This window comes from Vulpes vulpes, chromosome 12, assembly GCF_048418805.1.
Source record: "Vulpes vulpes isolate BD-2025 chromosome 12, VulVul3, whole genome shotgun sequence".
Lineage (NCBI taxonomy): Eukaryota > Metazoa > Chordata > Mammalia > Carnivora > Canidae > Vulpes > Vulpes vulpes.
This window is the reverse complement of record NC_132791.1, coordinates 38,809,283-38,832,878: the sequence shown is the minus strand read 5'-3', so window position 1 is coordinate 38,832,878 and position 23,596 is coordinate 38,809,283. Positions and strand designations below refer to the sequence as shown.

Below are 23,596 nucleotides of genomic sequence, written 5' to 3'. Positions count from 1 at the left end.
AATGAATTTCTATCATTTTAAAATTTCATGCTAGCTTAAAAAGGAAATCAAAATTTAGAATAAAAAAATACTTACTGCTCAGTTTCCATCTGTTCCTCTTGCTTGCGTTTTCTATCTGCTGCTTCTTTCTCATGCTGGCCTTTCAGCATATTCCTTCTATGAGGAGTCTGAAAGTTCCTTCCACCTTTTCTCTTCTGAGAATTAGGATGAATTTAGTTAATGAGTCAGTAGTGACTAGCGCTCCTAGGATTACAGTCCTGGGAGAAAGCAGCAACTAGTTTTCTTAAGGAACAAATACTTAAATTACTAGTTAAAAAAAAAAAAAAATCCCAGAATTGTACATTTTGCTACCTAAACTGAGCTCTCTCCCTTGATAACTCGGGGAATAAAATCTATTTTCTACACTGCTATACTAAGTGATGTCCTCTGCTATTTGCCTCTACACTATAGTTCTGACTTCAGTACCTGTTTACTAACAAGTATATTGCTCAAGCTGTCCAATTTAAAATCTCTGGCTTATAAAGTAAATATTAATTAGAAAAAAACAGGGCAGCCCCGGTGGCTCAGCGGTTTAGCGCCACCTTCAGCCCGGGGCATGATCCTGGAGACCTGGGATCGAGTCACATGTCGGGCTCCTGGCATGGGCCCTGCTTCTCCCTCTGCCTGTCTCTGCCTCTGTGTCTCTCATGAATAAATAAAATCTTTTAAAAATAAATAAATTAGATAAAAACAAAGATATACACACAATACTTGTGTTCTTCTAAACAAAAAGATGTATAGCTTTAATCAAATTCCTAAACAACTATAGCATTCAAATACACACTGATAAAATTGTACACTAAATAGGCCTGAAGAGTGCTAAGAATTTCATTGTAGTATATAATAAAAACCTATGTATAAATGCACCTCTTTTAGAACTGTCTTCACTGCACAGTCCATTTGGCTTAATTTCTACTTTTCTACAATAGGTGGGTTACTAGAAGTTCATTATATAACATCTGATTTCCATACTATTATAATATCTAGAATGTACAATAAAGTTTCAAATATGCTTTTTAACACAGCCAATTCAAGTTTACAAAGGTAGAAAAATTCAGTTTTAATCACACATACTTTCAGAAACTGAAAGCTTACTAGGTAAAAAAATGACTACAAAAGCAGCTAAAAATAGAATATTTTATTTGATAAACATTGTACCTTTTCACTTTCTTGATCATCTCCTTCCTCTTCAGAATCAGAGGTTGATGTAACCCCTGTTTTAGGTAAATTTTTTCTTTTGGATTCAACTTCTTTCTTCCCCTCTTTTTTGTCTGGCTCTTTTCTTGGCTTATCTTCTTCCTTCTGGCCCTCTTCATCCTTTTTAAGCTGCTTTTTAGGTTGTTTTTCTTCTTGCCCCTTTTTCTTACTTTTGTCTTCTTCAGTTACCCTGTTTTAGAGAATACAGTAATGGAAAATGAATTTTTAGTATCATTATTTTCTTTTAGAACCATACTCTCCCAACCAAGTAAGTATTTTGGAGGACAATAAGACATAATTTTTCACTTAAAGACAAATTTAACATATGTTCTAGTAAAATATAATGTCTTTACTATCCAAATATAAAAGGAAAAGAACATCCTCTTCATATAAATTAGAAAATACAAAAATTACAGTGGCATGAAGGTAGTAATAAAAGTGATTTTTTTCCCTTTGTTTTTCAGGGTTTTTGTAATGTTCTTTATTCACTGAAAAAAATACCTATTGTGCTCTTACATGCCAAGATAATTCTTCACTATGGGGGTAGAGCAGTATGTAAGATGGGTGAGACACCTGGATCCTATATTCTACACAACTGTAAGAATAACATGTTTAAAAAGTACACAGATTGGGAAAAATACAATTGCAGAAGTGAACTGCTTAAGATCAAATATGATCATTTGAGAATTCAAAGAAATACTCTGCAAAGTCAAAGCTCCCAAGTTATGCATACAATAGTAAAATACATGGCAATTAAGTATACCTAACAGTGAATTCACTAGCATTGAGCATTCCCATCACCAATGGATTTACAGACATCACTAAGTCAAAACTATCAAAACTACTCAGTAAGCCTAATGCTACTATCAGATGATACTAATGCTACCTAGCACAGCAGAAAAAAATACAAGTATTTATGGTACGATGATAGGCTCTAAGAGAATCAAATGATATCAATGCTAACCATTTTAGGGTATAAAACATTCAACTAGAGCAATCCCATAAAAAAATACAACTTGAAGCTTGCAAAAGCTATTTAATGATAGCTTTGTTAGCTCAAGTAATTGGCCCAGTATTTCAGTTCCAAATCCACTGATCGCCTACCAGACAACTGCTTCCTTGTACCCTTAAGAGATTATTAAATTAGAAGAGAAAAAAAACTCACTTTTTAATCTCTTCAGAAATTTCTTTGTCACATAACCATCATTGGCTATGCTATTTTCAAATGTCATATGGGTTTCCTCATTAATTTCTAATCAATAGAAGAAAAGGCATGCAAGTAAAATCATTTAAATCTTCAATACTTCCACAAATGTGAATATTTTGATAGTTTCATGGAGATGGGAATACAGAGTCAAATACAGAAAGCATTTCCATGGCTCTTTAATAGATATTGAACAATTCCTTGCCCAAAGTATTATCCCCTCAATGGAAAGAAGCAGATATTAAAAATCCAGATACTCTCTGAACTAGCAAATCTGCTTCAGCAATGTATTCTAATATTATGTCTGCACATGTACAAGACATAAGACACCGTTTTTGAAAGGATATACCCATACATGAGACAGATCTTAAGAAACATACACAGTGGAATCCTGTGCAGTCATTTTTTTTGTTGCTGCTGTTGTTAAACATAAAGAAGTGTACGATAAAGTCATAAGAGGTGGGGTTATTTCAAGGATTTTTGAACAATATCAAAGCAAACTTAACCATCAAGACTTGCTACAAACAAGTATTCTCCCAGTGGTCCTCCATACCACCTTTTGTGAAAAGCAGACTTCTCCCTAGTGACAATTTCCCTTTTTAATAGGTCAAGGCACCATAGGAAACTATTTGTAAATAGTTTAAAAATATGTTAACAGAAGCAAAAACTAATGTAAATACAACTCAAAATATCTTAGTGGCTTGTATCAAATATTTCTTACTTTACATGAGGATTAGGAGATGGTTTCAGCTTTTCTGGGCTCTATTCCATTATCTTGTCATTTTAGGACTCACTGCAAAAAAGCTATCACTAACACATACATCCTGTTCTCATGGTGGAGAGCAAAACTTTAGGAAGCACTTACATAGTTTGGCTCTGTACTCCACAGTTTGTGCTCAGATACACAGCTAAGAATAGCTATGGCTAATGCCCAACCTACATACAACATAAATGAAAAATTTTATAAGCTACTGCTATTTTGAGGCTGTCCATACTTGCCTTTGCAAAACATTCATGGATACATAAAATTTATGTAAAAACTTAAAACATGTGACACTGACTTTGGGGCTGAAAACTCGAAAAACCTAATTATTTTTATACAGTGGGCAAAACTGTTACCTGTGATAATGTGAAAGAAAATTCAGTGCCTTTAGTTGACGAGGCTTCAAGATAGAATGCTACCATCTTGAGTGGGTTGTTATTAGGATATTAAAAAGGCACTTCAAGAAAGAAAGGAGTTTTTAAAAATAGCAAATGACAAAAGAACCTAAAAATTCCGTGCACTTCAGTGTTGGAAATTCCCACTGAATTTTCAAATTCAGAAAAAGACTGGGGTCAAAGATCCAATCAAAGGTATAAACTAGGGAACCCTGGGTGGCTCAGTGGTTTAGCGCCACCTTCACCCAGGGGCATGATCCTGGAGTCCTGGGATTGAGTCCCACGTCAGGCTTCCTGCACGGAGCCTGCTTCTCCCTCTGCCTGTGTCTCTGCCTCTCTCTCTCTCTGTCTCTCTCATGAATAACTAAATAAATAAACTCTTTAAAAAAAAAAAAAAAAAGAGGTATAAGCTACCAGCCTTTCCTGAGTAATTCAAATTGGATTACATTGGTCCTTTAGATGAACAGTTTCTAGGGAAGAGACCAAGGGTTTCTCAGGAAAACCTATAAACCCAAAGTGAATGTAAATTAAATATATAATAAGTATGTCTGAGGGGGGCGATGGGGAAAAAATAAATTTAAAAAAGCCAAGTCTGAGGAAAGTCCTATGGTCTTGAAAGGCCAACTGGGCATGAAGCTGACTAAAATAACACACTATAAGGTATTATTATTACTGAAAGTAACATAGCCTCCATCAGGAGAAATTAATGGAGATCTAAAAAGGAAGCTTGGGTCCCCAACATCCTATATAGCCTGAAAGTAGACACAATACTACCCAGTTGATGAGGGTAGTATTTTCCAATGACCTTTTCAGATGCAATAAGGATGATACTGAAAAGTAGAGAACTGTCACAGGATTAGCTAAAAGCCATAGAGAGAAATGGTCTACCTTGACAGTCTCGGGAAAACTGGGGCCTAATCAAGGGAACCTTCCTTACACCTAAAATAGAGATATCTCACAGTATTTTCCCAGAATTTTATATTTCTTAGGGATCAATGACTGCTGTAGGCCTCTTTTAAGCTCCTCCTTTCCAAATAAGAGCATAAGAGTTTGTGTGGCTCCCTATCCCAGATCTAGGTATGTGATCAAGGGGAGAACGGAGCAAATAACTTGTGTTTTCGGTTCCTAAATCTTCAGATCAAGGCCTTCTATGAATCATGAAATCCTAGACTTTATGTCTGATGCCATGATTAGATTAGGCAGGGAATGAGTGGGATTTGGTATGTTTAGAAAACAAACTCACCTGCGTGTACCTAATTTCTTAATTTCATTACAGTAGTTAAAACCATGTTGTAATTTTGTGCCACTATTTTTTTTTATTAAAGATTTTATTTATTTACTCATGAGAGAGAGAGAGAGGGCAGAGAGACACAGGCAGAGGGAGGAGCAAGCTCCCTGCAGTGAGCCCAATGCGGGACTCGATCCTGGGACTGCGGGATCATGCCCTGAGCCAAAGGCAGAGCCACCAGACGTCCCTGTGCCAGTATTTTTGAGAATACTTTAAAAGCTAGCTTGTCAGTACAATAAAACTCTTCAAACATATTTAATTGAAAAGTACCAATGCTTCAGTGTTCTATAACTAAAATTTCCTATGTTTTGCTCCAAACACTGAAAATAAATCCCCTCTTAAATGACCAACTTGCTTGAGCCTTCTCTATATAAATCTTTACACACAATAGCTAAAAAGGGTTTTTTTACCCTTTGTCTAAATGTATCTTTCCTTTCTGGTGAAGTTTCCACCCAGAAAAGCCATATAAACAATATCCATCTGTGGAAAACAAAGGTGGCAAGAAAAAAACAAACATTACTTTGTTGATTAAGTAGTTACCATAAAATACTCTAAAATTTTAAATTCACATTACAAAAACTGTCTAAATAATCTCTATACCGAATATGGGGCTTGAACTTACAAGATCAAGAGTCATATGCTCTACAAACGGAGCCAGCCAGGCTCCCATTAAAAGTATTGTTTTTAAAGATTTATTTATTTGAAAGAGCATGCCTACAGAGGGCGGGATGGTCTCAAGCCAACTCCTTGTTCAGAACAGAGCCAGGCAGGAAGCTCATTCTTACAACCACAAGATCACTACCTAACCAGTGGAAACTAAGAGTCAGACCCTTAACTGACTACAACACCCTGGTGCCCCTACCCCCACACACTTAGTTAGTAGTCCTAAATTACTCTGAAGGAGCTAGTCAAGTTTCCTTAAACACACTATCTTGCCGAATTTCCCTATTACAGATTTTACCTTGTATTATCTAAGTACGTTTATATCCTGATATACCAAGAGGATGTCTTAATGAAATGATTTTTGTAAAGTAGGCACCAGGCCCAGCGTGGAGCCCAATGCAGGGCTTGAACTCAGGACCCTGAGATCAAGATCTGAGTTGGAAACTTAACCGACTGAACCATGCAGCAGATGCTCTTGATTCCCCATTAGTTTTTACTTTTTATACAACAAAAAACTTTTCAATAGTTTTCTCCCATAATTTTTAGAAACACAGAATAGTAACAGCAAATATCCTATAAAATAAAACTGGTATAAATACAGAGAGATTTATACTTATATGCCTCATTCAGTGTATAACTAATTATACATTAAAAATAAACTCACATGTCAGTCTCTGAAGGACAGGGCTGTTTTACCATTTTGGGTCTGCCTCTTGGTTTTGGGATCTTGACTTCTGTAGCTAACATTTACAGGGAAAAACAAAATCAGTAACTACCATCTTTCAAGATGCAATTCTCACATATAAAGATTACAAATGATATATACTAAGAATATTAGTGATTTATTAAAGATATTTTCATCTTAAGTTTTAAATATCCTATCCCTCAATGATTCAAATGAGCAACAACAGAGTATTTAAAAGTGGGTAGATGAACAGAGTCATCTTCATTCCCTCCTTAGTATAGCTAAGAGGGCTTAGAAGAACATTCTTCATGGTTTCAACTGTACAATAGATAGTACTACTTATATTCAATTTTCATATACATATTATAATAAGCGTATATTGTACATTCATATCTTTGAAAATCTGCATCAGAGTTCACCGAATTTCCTAACACCATTAATCTGATCCATTAGCAAATTCCAAAAATAATGATAGAAACAAATCTCGGGATTTTTCTTTTCTGGGTATTACTGATCTTCCCCCATTTTCAAAGAATTCAATTATAGTTAGAAAAAGAACTGGTCCTATTTTGGTTAATTTTCTTTGTTTAAATTTGTATTAGAAGTATAACCTTCCAAAATATTTCCAATTTCCTGAATTAGGACAATACTTTCAACAGGCAATGCTGAAGACAGCTGCGTACTGTAAAGGTCCTGAGACAAAGAATGCATTAATTTCCATTTGGAAAATTTATGCTTTCTACAGTAAGAGGTAAAATAAACCCATCATTCATGGAATATAACCTCACCACAGCCTCATGTGCCGCTATTAGGGGAAAATGTGAGAGAGATAAAACAGAAAATGAAAAAAAAGTCCCAAGCAATTATTTTAAATCTAAAATACTTGATCACACAAAGCAGAAACCATCATGTTTATCTCCTCTGAAGTTTATACATACATATATATATATAAATCTATCTATCTATATATATATATAAATCTATATATATAGGCTGCCTACCCACCTATTCCAAAGTATCTGAGGCACAACACTGTAATAAGAGTACTAACAAGCCAGAGATTTAAACATTAATAGTCCTACCTGCAGGTCGTCCTCTTTTAGGACTCACTTTTAGATTCACAGATGCTGTTGCTGTTGTCACTACTCCTGCCTCCTCAGTTTCTACTTGTTTTTCTGCCTGAATTACAAAGACTTAATTTACTTAACAAGTAAATAGTAGGCATTCCAAGTTTAATTCAACAGCAAAGATATGCCACCTTAAAGAATTTACAAATAAGCATAACTTGTACATGATTTTTCAACAGTGAACTCATCAGTGACATCCCCAAACACCGCTTATAACTCTAGTGAATATTATTTTTTAAACAATTTACTTCTTTGAGAGAAGAGTGGGAAGGCAGGGGAAAGGGTAGAAGGGAAAAAGAGGAGACAATTCTCAAGCAGATGCCCCACCGAGCGTGGAGTCACAGGTAGGGCTTGATCTCATGCCCCTGAGATCATGACCTGAGCTTAAATCAAGAGCGGCCACTTAACCAACCGTGCCACTCAGGGGCAAACAATTCTAACAAACTAAAAACATCACTTCTTAGAGATCCTCAGCCTAAAAAAAATCGTTTGTAAAAATAGAGCTAACATTCTTGATGCAAAATGGTGACTTAAGTATAATCACACTTAGGGCAGCCCAAGTGGCTCAGCGGTTTAGCGCCGCCTTCAGCCCACGGCGTGATCCTGGAGACCCAGGATTGAGTCCCACATCGGGCTCCCTGCATGGAGCCTGCTTCTCCCTCTGTCTCTGTCTCTGTCTCTGCCTCTGCCTCTCTCTCTCTCCTTGTGTCTCTCATGAATAAGTAAATAAAATCTTTTAAAAAAAAGTATAATCACACTTAATCCACACATTACTTATAAATGTACTTTCATCAAGTATCTCAAAATGCAAAGAATACTTTACGTTGTGTACTTATGAGAGAGAACCTAAGTTAATATTCAAAGGCAAGAAATTGTTGCTAATATTTCTTGTTCTTTTATTAATATGTTTTATTTTTGAACTGACATCTGCTGTTCTTCTCTCATTATTATTTTCCATAAAGAGCGATTTACTACAGAGGAGTAATAAATTCCAGTGACCCTTTGCAAACTAAAATGACCCCCAAAGAGACAAGAGCCCCAAATCAGAGTCATTTTAATTGATTAAAGCAGTAGAACAAAGGTTAAAACCACCAATTAAGAAAGGAAATGTAAACAACTGATCATAATTGAAATGGAAGGAAAGAGTGTAGAAAGAGGATGGGAGGACCACTATGAGCTGCTGCCCTATAACCAATTATTTCAACTCAGCATTAACTAGATCAACAAAAATAAACGAATAAAAGCATATAAAAACATGCACAATCTATTATTGGTAAAAAAAAAAAAAACTTTAAAATCTTTTTTTAAAAACGTTTTATTTATTTGATAAAGAGAGCATGAGTGGGGGCAGGAGAAGAGGGAGACTCCCTGATGAGCAGGAGCCTGATAGGGGGCCTCAATCCCAGGACCTTGAGATCATAACATAAGCCAAAGGCAGACACTTAACCAACTGAGCCACCCAGGGTCCCCAAAAACTTAATAATGCTCAGTATTGGTAAGGAAATAAAGAATCTTACTATTGATTACCAATGATCAATTAAGTGGCAACACCTTCCTGAAAGGTTCTTTAAAATATGAGCACTTTAAAATACGCAAATTTTCTGGGGGGTGGTGTTATTTATTCGTGAGAGACCCACACACAGAGAGAGGCAGAGACATAGGCAGAGGGAGAAGCAGACTCCATGCAGGGAGCCCAATGTGGGACTCAATCCCAGGACTCCAGGATCACGCCCTGAGCCAAAGGCAGATGGCTCAACCACTGAGCCACCCAGGCGTCCCAAAACTACGCAAATTTTTGATTTACCAATCCCACTTCTAAGAATGTATCCATTTTTTTATTTTAAATATGTTTGCTTTTATAGTTGGAAAATAATGCATATTCAAAGTATTTTTAAAAGTCAATAAACTCAACTAAGTTCACCTATGAATTGTTCTCAAGGAACATTAACAAAAATTGCTCCATTAAACATCAGCTAAGGTTCTATCTCTAAAATTTTAAACTTACAAACCACCTCTACACTCCTGCCCCAATCTTGATTCAATAGCTCCTCTGGTGGGAAGCCAGGCATCTGTGTTTTCAACAAGCTCCCCAGGTATCAAAATTGAGAAGCCAAGACTGACAGCTCTTCTCATACAGAGGTGTTAAGAGGGCAAAGTTCTCTAAAATTCAGTTCAAACTGATGAGTTCTTCAATGCAAAAAAAAAAAAAAAAAAAAAAAACCAACAACAACAAAAAACCCCACAGTTCTTCATTTACACTTGCAATTTTTGGAAGTAAATCAAAACATTACGCAAGATAAAGGCAGAATGGATCTTTTGGAGGAGACAGCAAGAAGAGTATCAATAATTAATATCATAAATAAAAACTTAACACTAATACTGAATCAAAAAAACCAGCCCTACCATGGATATGTATTCTCCACTGTTAGAAAAATCAGGCAAGTCAAAAACATTCCTCATGAAAATAAAGTATTTCATCCACAGAAAAGATAATTATTTCAAATATTCATACACTTAAATCTTAAACACAAATAGACTGCAAATTAATTTCTTCTATATTTTATTTGATCTAAGACCTCTAACCCTTTGACACTTTTACTCCCCATTTATTACCCTCTTTCTTGTACTCCTCTACTCTCCCTTCATGATCTTACCTAAAAGCACCCCACCACCAACCTCATAGAACTACATTATTCATATGCAAGCCCTCCAGTTTTCTTGTTTTGCTGCACCTGTCCCACAAATCTCTGTAAAAAACTCTACCTTTTCTGTTCTATTATTCCCTGGGGGGGGGGGGGGGGGGGGGGATGATACACTTATTCATTTTATGCAATCTCAGTTGAGATTTCAAAGCCATCCATTAATACCTTTATCCTGTTGTGTGTGCCCTCTTCTTTCCTCACCAGCATTTCAATCCTTTCTTCTTGCCTTATATCATACATGCAGTCCTCCTCTGAATGGGATACTAGAGACTGAGGCTACATACATATCCCTTAATTCCCAATTCTCCCCAGAATTTTTAAATAACCTCCTCCATCCTTCTCTTTAATGTTAAAAAGGATGAAATGTCCATCTCCTTCTTCCTGTTAAGTCTCGTCCTTCAAATGTGCCCCCCTCCCTTCTCTCATCCTGCATCTCCTTACTACAATTATTCATATTTTCCACATCTTCAATCTTTCCCAGTTTTGCAAGGAAACTGTTAAAGCCTTCATATTTTTTTCACTTGAAACCTTTCCTTTAACCATGCAAATCCCTGTTGCTGCATTCTCTCTCCTTCCCTTCAAAGATTTCAAACATAATGTAACTTTAATATTGAACATTTTATTCTGCAACCCCCTTCATTTGCCCTTACTATTTGACTTTAAAGTATCCTGGGGGAGCCCCACTATCAAATATCTTCCAGGATCCTCTCTGTATCAGGACATTATTGACCATTTTCAAAAAATTCTTTCCTCCCTTGTTTAGCTTGACATCTTCTCTTTTCACCTGATAGTTCATTCTCAGCCTTCACTCTACAAAGCAACCGCTCATCTCCATTATGTTCTCTCAGGATTCTGGTTTCTGCATTCTTGACCACCTCACCTCTTTGTCCTATCTTTATAGTAGTGACTATGTCTTTTCACTTTTACCTTTTCCCCTTTTGATGTCAAAACTATGTATCTGCAGTCTAATTCCCCCAGATGTTTCACTTCCTCTTCCCCACCATGCCTCTGCTCCCAAACCAAGGCAACCTTGGGAGTCACCCTAGATTCCTCCGTCCCTTCACACACCTACTTCCAATCAACCATCAACATTAACCCCTGCAGTTCTCTTAAATCCTATCTCTGAGTCTACAACACTAAAAAACCTGCCAGAAGGTCCCATCCTCTCAATCTCATGCTAACTCCTTAGAAAAGCCTTTCATGACTTAGTCACCAAGTCACTACCCTCTTTTAACTCTTATTTTATGTATTGTCTGTCTCAACAAAAATACATGTTCAACGAAAAGAGACCTTATCTTCTATTACTGACTACTCCATGCTCTGCTTGCACCAGTGACATTAGTACTAAAATTCTGAATTAACCTGTGAACTTGTCTCACTACTTGTCTCACTAATCCAGTCTCCATCATTCACATTGCTTTAAAAGAGGATGAATGTGAAATATAAGTGATTAAATGGCTCTCATCACTTCTCTAAGTTCAAGGTTCAATTTAAGGTATTGTACCATTTTCCCTCAAACTCTATGGTCTGGTAATACTGAGATGGAATGCTTAAAATGAAATTTTCTCTACACTTCTGTATATACTATTCAGATTGCCTCACATGTTCTTCACGTCCCCTCCTTCATCTACCTGACATGACTCTGCCATTATTAAAATCCTTTTAAAGTTATCATAGCCCCTTCCACATATCCCACAGGAAACAAAAAGCCACTATAATTATGTTTTTGTATATTACTTCCTCGTAAGATAACCGAAGCCTTAGTTTTCCTTGAATCTCTGGCGTATAATAGTCTGAGACATAAACAGATTGTCAGAAACAGGTGATGACAAAACTTCATATAGGGAAGAAGAAACATTAGTTAAAGCAAGGGTGTACCTCCTCCTAAAATGTCACATATTCTCATTTCATGCAACAATTCTGCTAATAACATTAGAATGGACAATACTGACAGAGCAATTACTGTGTACCAGGATTTATTGTGGATATTTAATATGTGGTAACTCATTTCATCCTTTCAACAACCTTATCAGTATATGTTATTATCCATTTTACAGAGAAACCCTGAGGAAGTGTTGTTAACAGGAATGAAAACTGAGGCATTTTAATTCCTTTACCATTCAACTAATCTTAAGGGTGGCTATATCACTAGAAAAGAAACACAGATAATATTCCTAAGTAAATATAAACTATCTTTTCAAAAAATTAATGACTTGGAGTAAAGGGCCAACTTTAAATTTAATAAGATTTCATTATCTCTTTCTCAATCTAAAATAAAAATTATTTTAAGATCCCTGTGGTTAAGCAGTAACATTACCTTTCTCTTTCTCCCTCTTCTGGCAGCTTTTGGAGTGGTTATGTCAATTGCTTTAGTCACATCCTGAAATTGAAAAAATATATATATATACACAAATGAAACTGAATAAATTATGTCAAGACTTAAAGCAAATTTCTTAAACTACAAATAATACCATATTTCACTAGGTAAACTTGTTTTGCAACACTGAAATTTAAAATTATAAACATTCAAAGTCAACACTATCACTATAAAATGAAAGGAACAGCCAGTATCTTTGTCTAAAAAAAAAAAAAAAAAAACTTTCCCCTGTCAGATGAAATAGAAAATTCATGCTTGTTGGTGCACAGGGAAATCTTTTTTTTTTTTTTTTTTAAGATTTTATTTATTTACTCATGATAGACACAGAGGGAGAAAGAGAGGCAGAGACACAGGCAGAGGGAGAAGCAGGCTCCATGCCGGGAGCCCGATGCGGGACTTGATCCTGGGGCTCCAGGATCACGCCCTGGGCCAAAGGCAGGCACCAAACTGCTGAGACACCCAGGGATCCCCTCAAAATCAGTCTTTTTAAATTTATAAAACCACTTTTTTCTACAGTACAATCCTGAATTTTCGGGTTGTAATTTTTAAGCAGTGGGTGAGACTTTGGAGATCTAACAACCATTCCATGAGACCTGAAAAGACTCAGTATCCTCAACGCATAGATAATCAAATACAGAGATGGAAGTAAAGATAGATTTTAAAAAGTTCAGTTCAGGGGCACCAGAGTGGCTCAGTAGTTGAGCGTCTGCCTTTGGCTCAGGTCATGATCCCAGGGTCCTGGGATCAAGTTCCTCATCAGGCTCCCCATAGGGAGCCTGCTTCTCCCTCTGTCTTATGTCTCTGCCTCTCTATGTGTCTCCCATGAATGAATAAATAAATTCTTTTTTTTTTCTAAAGATTTTATTAATTTACTCACGAGAGACACAGAGAGAGAGAGAGAGAAAGAGTCAGAGACACAGGCAGAGGGAGAAGCAGGCTCCATGCAGGGAGCCCGATGTGGGACTCGATCCCGGGTTTCCAGGATCACACCCTGGGCTGAAGGCGGCGCTAAACTGCTGAGCCACCCTGGCTGCCCAATAAATAAAATCTTTAAAAAAATTCAGTTCAATATATTTTCTAGTACCTCCGATCCCACAATACTTTGCTTTAAAAAAAATTCCTGGGATGCCTGGGTGGCTCAGTGGCTGAGCGTCTGCCTTTGGCTCAGGACGTGATCCTCGGGTCCTGGGATCAAGTACCACATCTGGCTCCCCGCAGGGAGCCTGCTTCTCCATCTGCCTGTGTCTCCGCTTCTCTCTCTGTGTGTCTCTCATGAGTAAATAAATAAAATCTTAAAATAAAATAAAAATAAATAAATAAATAAATAAAAAAGATTCCTAACAGTAACTCACTCTCCTATAGGTGGACCTCACATATTATAGAGCAAAGTAACTTCAAATAAAAATATCCATGCATTTTTTTGGTAAGTAATCTCTATTACCAATGTGGGGCTTGAACTTATGACCCGAAGATCAAGAGTCACATGCTCGATCTACTGAGCCAGTCAGGTGCTACAACATCCCTGCATCTTAAAAATGCAAAAATTAAAAAAAAAAAAAATGCAAAAATTATTTTACAATACAGCATTTAATATTCACACAAGGAAATAAGCCTTACAAATTTTCTCATTCATTTCTCAACTAGTTTAAATATTACTTTCTATTTTGCGATCAAATGACCAACCCATCTTAAAACTTCCTCCTTGCAACAAGTTTAGAATGCAAGAGAAATTAAACATACCTCATTGCTGGCTTTTTCTTCATGGTCAGTATCTTCCTTTGAAACACTTGTTTCTTTTTCTTCAACTTCAACATCAGATGATGCATTTGATTGTTTAGTTGATGCCTATAAACAATCAGGTCTATTAACTTCACAAAATAACATTTTATCCCAATTTAAAACTTTTCTACCCATGAAAAGATTCAAGAGCCTATTTACAAAAAAGTTATAAGAGCATTCTCATTTCTGTTCCACATGTATGCTTTTAACATGCATAATTTTTTCAAGTTTTAAATTCTATTTTTTTATTATTATTTTAAAAGGTTTTATAAGGGGTTGTATTCCTAGAATTAAAGGTATACAAATTGTAAAGGATAGAACAGTGAGACAGATAGAAATGGAAGTATAGTAACAAAGAATACCATTCTGATTTCCTGACCAATAAATATCAAACAAGATAGAACGTAACTTGATTTACAATAGCATTCTATTTATTCACTACTGACATATTCTAAAAAGAAACTTATTTACTCCAAGACACAGAGCTTTAGCAAAGGACATATATCACAGCTTTATTTAAAGACTTTGATCTAGGGCAGCCCCAGTGGCACAGCGGTTTAGTGCTGCCTGCAGCCCAGGGCGTGATCCTGGAGACCCTGGATCGAGTCCCACGTCAGGCTCTCTGCGTGGAGCCTGCTTCTCCCTCTGCCTGTGTCTCTGCCTCTCTCTCTCTGCATCTCTATGAATAAATAAATAGAATCTTAAAAAAAAAAAAATACTTTGATCTAGATCTCATACTTAGTTTATTTAATATGCAGATTCCTGAGACATAAACTTAAGTGATTCTGATTTAAAAGGTACTGAGTGGGAGGCCACCAAACATCTCCCCCCCACCCCCATATTCGTGAATGGAAATTCAATCAGGCAGCATTCATTCCTCTGGGTTCAGGATGGTGGTGAGAAGTAATCATTACTAAATTTTAAAAGTGCCCTCAGGTGATAAGAAACTAACACAGATGAACTACTAGGGGCCCAAAAAGATGAATAACAGAGGTTAACACATTACATACTGGGAGAGGGTAAGCACAGGTCTACAAGATGATAGTACTCCAAGTCCAAACTGTGCCTCTAATGATTTCCTTCTCAAGTCTAAACTGTAAACCTATTTCCTCTTTTGTAAAAAACCCATAAAATTATAAAGTCACAACAAAAAAATATAAAAATGCCCTCAAAATTACTTATATAAATTTCTGTAAATCACCATGGTCAGTTTTTTTGTTTTATATGTTTGGGGATCACCACTTTCCCCAAATCCTAGGAATGTGCCACTGGGGACATGTTTGGGCCAGAACAGAGTACATCACACCAGCATAACCTTTTACACTTTTGTTACGGACAGAAAACTGCTAGGTTTCATGTATACAACATATTAAAAATTCCATTATATTGTGAAATGGAAAATCCCAAGCATATATGGTGAAAGCTACATGGAGTTTAGTAGGTACACAGGAACAGAGGATAGGGTGAACATGTTGGGCTAGCAGGAGGATAAAAAAGTCCTTGAAGGTGAAATCACAGGACAGATGATCAGAGTGAAGTTTTAGGAAAGATTAATTCAGTCTCTTTGGACTCCCGTTCTACAATGGAGGCAACAATGATGGGAAACCAACCATCTAGTCTTACATTCACACAATATTTAGTGAATACTTAATCTTGCCACACATATAGCAATACTAGGCACATACGACACATACAACTTATTTTTTCATAGAGTTCATTATCTGTGACAGTTAAGTACAGAACAAATATGATATGGTATGATTAAACAAATTAAGTTTTGGGTGGTAATAAAGATATTTAGGATCATAATGCAGCCTTGGAGCCTCAATGTAAGATTTAAATTTCCAGGGAGAGTATCACCTGAAAAGTTATCAAAGTTGAGAAAAAGCATGGCACATGCAAAAACAGGAAAAAAAAAAAAAAAAAAAAAGCACAGACATAAAAAGTAGAAAGCTGCAGAATTTCTGGTTTGCTATCACCTTTAGATTTTACTACCTCAGTCTAGGTTGGTTATTTATAAAAAAAATTTTAAGCTCTATGCCCAATGTGGGGCTTGAACTCACAACCCTAAGATCAAAAGTCACATGCTCAACAGACTACCAGTCAGGCACTCCTACCTCAGTCTAATTTAAATGAACAAAACCTCTGGACAAATGAAAAACATACAACTGGAAGATTCATTTAAAGCTGCTCTTCTAAACACCAAGAACATTTAAGTATAATTTGCATTGTGCTGTACTTCTGTAACAGATTTATCCCATGTGAGATTTATATTCTAATACAATTTTATGGATTTAAAAATTAAAATGTTTAAGAAAAAAGTACATTCTTCAAATTATAAAACCTGAATTTAAGAAAACAGTACATATGGCTTCAAAGTCAATGATCCATTAAACTACCAATCAGGACTTAAATAATTATTTTTCTCAGTTTTCTGAGATCTGTTTAACCATGTAGGTAATGTTTTCATCATTTTATCTAGATATGAAAAATCAAGGTTCAACCTCACAAGCACAATTTAATCTGAAATCCACAAGGCTCTTAATATTTATTTTCCTATGGCTATAATAGTGGTTATCGCCCACCACTGAATAAATAATACTAAACTAAATTTTATGTAATACAACGCACCTGTTGACTTGAAAATTTCACTTTCGGATTATTATCAATCTCCCATAAACCTTCATTAAAGCCTTTTCGTTTATTTGGTTTGCCGTACTTTTCCTTGTTTTCTGAGTAAGGAAATATATCCTTTGGGCCTAAAAAAGCACTAAAAAGGAGAAGGAGAAAAACGTAAGTGCAAAGCAATCTCAAATATATGTCATTAAATAGCACTACCCTATGATGCAATTATAAACAATTCTTAACCCAAAATTCATTTAAAAAGTCTCACATAAAGGGTAGACACAAATAACTCATTAGACCTAAGTTCAGACACTTTTATTAAATTCAATCACAAGTTCCTAGAATCCATTCCTGTATTAAAAAAACACTCAAGTTGCACAATGTGAATGTACTTAATGCCACTGCACTGTACACTTGAAAATGGTTGAAATGGTAAATTTTATGTATATAATAAAAAGTACCCCAGAACTGATAAAACTACATTTATCCATTAAAAATGCACTCCAAATATGATTTTACTTAAAAGTAATTTAGTAATTTAGTACAATACACAACTCATAAAACTATCGATAAGGTATAATACTATATGTACATATACACAGGCTTTTGTAATAGAATGTGTTAAGGATTTTACCATATTCAATGAAGGAATGAGAGGTTATAACTGGTTCGTTTGTTCAATCATATATTCATTAAAGTCAGTCTTGTATTTGTGGTAGATATGCTCTATAAAGTCACCACAAACACTGAACAAACTACTGCCCCACGGAAAATACAGGGCAGGGTTCCTTTGAGCTTCTGGTCACATTTCATCAACCAATCAATACATAATCTTGTTTTTTTCTGTGTGTTTCTGTTTTAAAGATACTTTAATTAATATGTTAGTGACCCATTAATATTAAACTCACAGTCAGCAACTTATATATATAAGACATACTTTCTCCATAGAGCACAAAACTGCCTTCTTGTACTTAGGAATGCTAAAAAGCACTTCAGCACCATATTTGAGAGCTATTACAAACTGCAAAATGACCAAGAAAGAAAAGCACAAAAATACAAAAACTAAAGCACTACATTAAGACTGCAAAAAAGGACAGCTGTTTACTTTATGAGAGCAAAACTAAGGTGGCAAAGTATTGCCCTGGTCAGCTTCAGCTAAGAATGTGTGCATCAAATTACTCCAAAGTTTTACCATTTTGCTTGCCCATGAAGGCACCATGAGTACTGATCGGGGTGTTACCAATATATTTTTAGTGAGCAGACAAATGCACAAAAATGAAATCTATAAATGATGAAACTGTGTGTAATTGGAGATATTCTCCAGGACGGACCCCTTATGTCAGTCTGTCCTGTAGATGTCTGTTAATTCTATAATGGAAGATGCACTGTATCTATGAGATTTTTGGTTATGCTGCTTGATATACATGTATTCACCAAAAGAAAAAGGGAAAGCAGATTACTATTCATATCCTCTAAAATGTGCTATAATTTAAGATTATATTATTATATATATATAACAAATTCCTTATCTGGTGAAATTCTTTTAAGAATTTAGGACCTAATGACTACAGTTAACAGTCCGGTTAGAGTATTTTAAAAGGCTTTAGGATAAAATTTTAATTAAAAAAGACAGTTCTATTTAAATATAACCAGCACATATAAAAATTAGCCTTATAATTTAAATTCTGTAATTTAGAATTCTCACTGTATATAGGTATTTTTAACACCACATCGATTAAAGAACATTTGAATCATTATCTCATTTGATTCAGAAATTCAGCCTCTTATTAGGAATCATTCATTCCTACCCATGATCTCAAATTAGAAAAATTAACGCAGGGGCAGCCCCAGGGGCGCAGCGGTTTAGCACTGCCTGCAGGCCGGAGCCTGATCCTGGAGACCCGGGATCGAGTCCCATATCAGGCTCCCTGCATGGAGCCTGCTTCTCCCTCTGCCTGTGTCTCTGCCTCTCTCTCTCTCTCTCTCTCTCTGTGTCTCTATGAATAAATAAAATATTTTTTTTAAAAAAAAGAAAAAATAATGCATTTAGTTAAAAAAGTAAAGCAATTATTCCTACATAATGTTTCAAATTCCAACTAGATAACTTGAGTTAAATATCGATCAAAAACAAATATACTTCTAGTTAGAACAAAGTAATTTAACACAAATTCTCTCTCCTAAAACCTCACAAAAACAACTCATAAGGCCAAAGACAAAAAGAAACACAATACCATCAGAAACTTAGAAACTGGAAAGAAAACAAAAGGTTGGAGATACTAAGCAGCAATGTACACAGCACCATCCCTTACAGTTCAAAATGCCCAAAGGGCTCAAAATTGGTAGAATCAGGAACTTCCCAAAGGGGAAGGGACCTTAAGTATTTAATAAAACTATAGAAAAATGTTTTAAAACTTCAAACAGAACATTTTTAGACAGGACTCTAAACTAAGAAGTTATTTAAAAGAGAAGACTGGGGGCCCTTGGGTGGCTCAGTTGGTTAAGTGCCTGCCTTCGGCTTAGATCATGATCTCAGGGTCCTGGGACTGAGCCCTGCATCAGGCTCCCTGTTCAGCAGGATTGGGGGAGGGTCTGCTTCTCTCTCTGCCTGCTACTCCCCCTGCTTGTTCTCTGTCAAATAATAGATAAAATCTAAAAAAAAAGAAAGAAAAAAAAAGTGAAGACTAAATCTACCACGATGTTATTTAGTGTACAAAGGTTTGACAGTTAAATTTACATGGATTATTTTTCTTTTCTCAAAACAGCCAGTTCTTATGACAGCATGAGACTATAAAAATGACCATGCAAAGGGGCACCTAGGTGACCCAGTCAGTTAGATATCTGACTCCTGGTTTTGGCTCAAGTCATGACTTCAGGGTCCTGTGAGCTCCATGTCAAGGCTCCACACTCAGCAGGGAGTCTGCTTGAAGGTTCTCTTCCACTGTCCCTCCCCCCACCCGCTTGCCTAAAAAAATAAATCTTAAAAAAAGACAAAGCAAGGCAGTCTTAATTAACAATAGGAAAAACTGCGCAGCCCGGGTGGCACAGCGGTTTAGTGCCAACTTCAGTCCAGGGCCTGATCCCGGAGACCCGGGATCGAGTCCCACGTCGGGCTCCCTGTATGGAGCCTGCTTCTCCCTCTGCCTGTGTCTCTGCCTCTCTCTCTGTCTCTCTCTCATGAATAAATTAAAAAGTTTTTTTAAAAAAATGGGAAAAACTATGATCGTTCCATAACTTAAAGTTGTCAAAAAAAATAATAATAAATAAAATAAAGTTGTCAAAACATTAAACTCTATTACTGACAATGAAAACACATTTAATAGTAAAACTAATACTTATTTAGTACACAGTAATTTAAAACATTATAAACATTCATATTCTTGAACATTATAAAATTCAAGAATAGTTTGAACAGTGCTTACCTCCTTCTGATCATGTAACTTATGTATGGAGTGAACATATTTCTTATGCCTTGGCGAACTGTCATACTCCTTTCTAAGTCTGATCAGCTTCCAACATTTTATCCTTTGCACGTTCAATGTTGTGAAATATCTTTAATGTTTTTTGTTGGCATCACTTCCTCTGAGACATCTTCATCCTTTTTATTATAACCACTTTCCTCATTTATGTTGATAAGCTTGCCTTCACTAAGCTCCTCTGGCTGCATATGCAGTCATGTGGCATGTCTACACTTGAAGGTTAGCTATTTATTTTACAACTCCATTTACATTCAGTTCAAATTTCACTTCTAGTGTTATTAATTTTTCTTTGCTGCACTTTCATCTTTGTTGGCCAATCCCCATATTGTTTTTTAAGTGTAACCTGAGTGGGTATGTCACGGAGAGATAAAAAGGCAACACCACCACTGTACACTGTCATCTATGCATGAATTGAAAAACAGATACAGGGACGCCTGGGGGGCTCAGCAGTTGGGCATCTGCCTTCCACTCAAGACATGATCCTGGAGTCCCAGGATCAAGTCCCACATCAGGCTCCCTGAATGGAGCCTGCTTCTCCTTCTGCCTATGTCTCTGCCTCTCTCTGTGTGTCTCTCATGAATACATAAATAAAATCTTAAAAAAAAAAAAAAAAAAGGGATCCCTGGGTGGCGCAGCGGTTTGGCGCCTGCCTTTGGCCCAGGGCGCGATCCTGGAGACCCGGGATCGAATCCCACATCGGGCTCCCGGTGCATGGAGCCTGCTTCTCCCTCTGCCTGTGTCTCTGCCTCTCTCTCTCTCTCTCTCTCTCTGTGACTATCATAAATAAAAAAAAAAAATTAAAAAAAAAAAAAAAAAAAAACACTGACCAGTCACCAAAAGCCTTTGAAAAAAGGGACAAGCTATCCATCTGTTATTTCTATTTTGGCTCGTGGACTGAAGAGCTATACCAGCAAATTTTGTGGCTTATGCAACTACAGTTAATGTTCCAGGGTATATGAAATTTGAACCATGTTGTTGGGGAACTGGTGTTACTTAATTAAACCATGGTATCCAAAATTCATGCATACTGGGCCTGTATCCTTCTCTCCTCTTCATGCTTTGACTTTAAAATCCTATTTTTATTAGGTAATAATACTCCCATCCTTGCTTTTGTGACTATATTATATAGTTACTTGGTCTTTTCTTGTTTGAGCTTTGTCTCACAAAGAATAACTAGATTATTAATCCAATCTGAAAGTCTTAGTAGAATTCTATTTCATATAATGTAATCGTTTACATTTGGTCTTATTCATACCACCTTGTTTTACATATATCTTTTGACTATACTTGGGTAACTGTTAGTCTTTCTTTAGCCAAACAGGTTTTTAAAAAATTCTCCCTCCGATCCTTCTTTAGATTCAAATTTCAAGCTCTACTTTCTTTTACTATGTCATTATGTTCACAGTATAGCTGACCCTTGAACAAAATGGGTTTGAACCACTTATGAAAGTGATTTTTTTTTAACCACATTGTAAATGTATTTCTTAAATTTTATTTTCTCTAGTTTATTGTAAGAATACAGCACAAGATACACATAACATACAAAATATGTACTAATTGTACATAAATAATTGTACATTAATTGTACAAGCCTTTAACCCCCATGTAGTTCAGGGGGTCAACTATGTAAGTCATTCTTAAATTTGCATCTTTATCAATATACCAAAATTTAAATACGCCTTTCCAAGGGAGAAAACCTTTATAAATCTAAATAGTTCACATTATGTACAGAAGGTTAAAAAATATTCAGACATGAAAAGATAGTATCATTAGTCATCAGCAAAATGCAAATCAAAAGCACAAGATACTAACCACTAGGATAGCTATAATAAGAAATAATCACACGTCTTAGCAAAGATACTGACAAATTAAAATTCTCATATACTGCTGGTAGGAATGTTAAAATGATGTATGGCAGATTTAACAGTCTAGCAATTCCTGAAAGGATTAAACATTAAGTTATCACTTGACCCAGGAATTCCACTCCTACAGAAGTAAAAACATGTCCATGCAAAAACTGGTACACACAAAACTTGGTATTATCCATAACAGCCAAAAGTAAAACAACCCAAATGTCTATACATTGATGAATGGATAAATAAAATATGGTAGATTAATACAATGGAATATTTGGCAAAAAAAGTAATGAACTATAACATGATACAATTCAGATTAATCTTGAAAACATGCCAAATGAAAAAAGCCAGTCATTAAAGACCACATGTTATACAGTTCCATTCACAGGAAATGCTCAGAACAAGCAAATCGGTTAGTGACTGCCTATGGTAAAAGAGACAGAATTGGGGAGAAATGGCAAGTATCTGCAAATGGGTACAGGGTTACTTTCTGGCACAATGAAAAGATTTTACAATTGTGCTAATGGCTGCACTGCTCTGGTTATATGAAGATGTACTATATTGTACTTTATTATTTTTTTTTTTTTAAGATTTTTTATTTGAGGGCAACGCGCCACCTTCAGCCCAGGGTGTGAGCCTGGAGACCCGGGATCCAGTCCCACATGGGGCTCCTGCGTGGAGCCTGCTTCTTCCTCTGCCTGTGTCTCTGTGTCTCTCATGAATAAATAAAAAAAATATTTTAAAAATAAAGATTATTTGAGAGAGAGAGAGCACGTGCACAAGCACAAGCCCCAGGGGAGTGGCAGTGGGACAGGGAGAAGTAGGCTCTCCCCACTGAGCAGGGAGCCGATGCGGGGCTCTCAATCCCAGGACCATGGGATCATGACCTGAGCCAAAGGCAGGCTCTTAACTGACTGAGCCACCTGGGGCCCCTGAATTTTACACTTAAGTGAATTGTTTGAGATATGCATTATATGTTAATAAAGCTGTTGAAAATATTCTTCAGTGAATACCACATCCTACCAAACAAAAATGATCCACCATTTTACCAACTATAAACAGCTATTATTTCAGCCTTTTTAGTTATATATATATATATACATACTAATTTGTAATTTAGATGTACATGCTACATAGCCATCCATACTTTTTCAAATTAAAATGAACATCTCTTGGGATCCCTGGGTGGCACAGCGGTTTGGCACCTGCCTTTGGCCCAGGGCGCGATCCTGGAGACCCGGGATCGAGTCCCACATCGGGCTCCCGGTGCATGGAGCCTGCTTCTCCCTCTGCCTGTGTCTCTGCCTCTCTCTCTCTCTCTCTCTCTGTGTGTGTGTGACTATCATTAATAAATAAATAAATTTAAAAAAAAAAAGAAAGAAGAAAAAAACAAAATAAAAAATAAAATAAAATAAAACAA

The 23,596-nt window shown here is 36.2% G+C and overlaps 1 protein-coding gene across 3 annotated transcripts in view; it reads right to left on the bottom strand.

Annotated features, from left to right (window-relative positions):
* Positions 1 to 23,596, bottom strand: part of PSIP1 (PC4 and SRSF1 interacting protein 1) — a 43,347-nt gene that overhangs the window by 7,639 nt on the left and 12,112 nt on the right. For all 3 annotated transcript variants that reach the window (XM_072728235.1, XM_072728237.1, XM_072728236.1), the window contains exons 4-10: positions 16,851 to 16,989; positions 14,181 to 14,285; positions 12,381 to 12,443; positions 7,317 to 7,413; positions 6,214 to 6,289; positions 1,198 to 1,426; positions 76 to 194 (exon numbers count right to left, since the gene is read on the bottom strand). In XM_072728235.1, the coding sequence (XP_072584336.1) occupies positions 76 to 194; positions 1,198 to 1,426; positions 6,214 to 6,289; positions 7,317 to 7,413; positions 12,381 to 12,443; positions 14,181 to 14,285; positions 16,851 to 16,989 (828 nt within the window). The remainder of the gene's footprint in view (positions 1 to 75; positions 195 to 1,197; positions 1,427 to 6,213; positions 6,290 to 7,316; positions 7,414 to 12,380; positions 12,444 to 14,180; positions 14,286 to 16,850; positions 16,990 to 23,596) is intronic.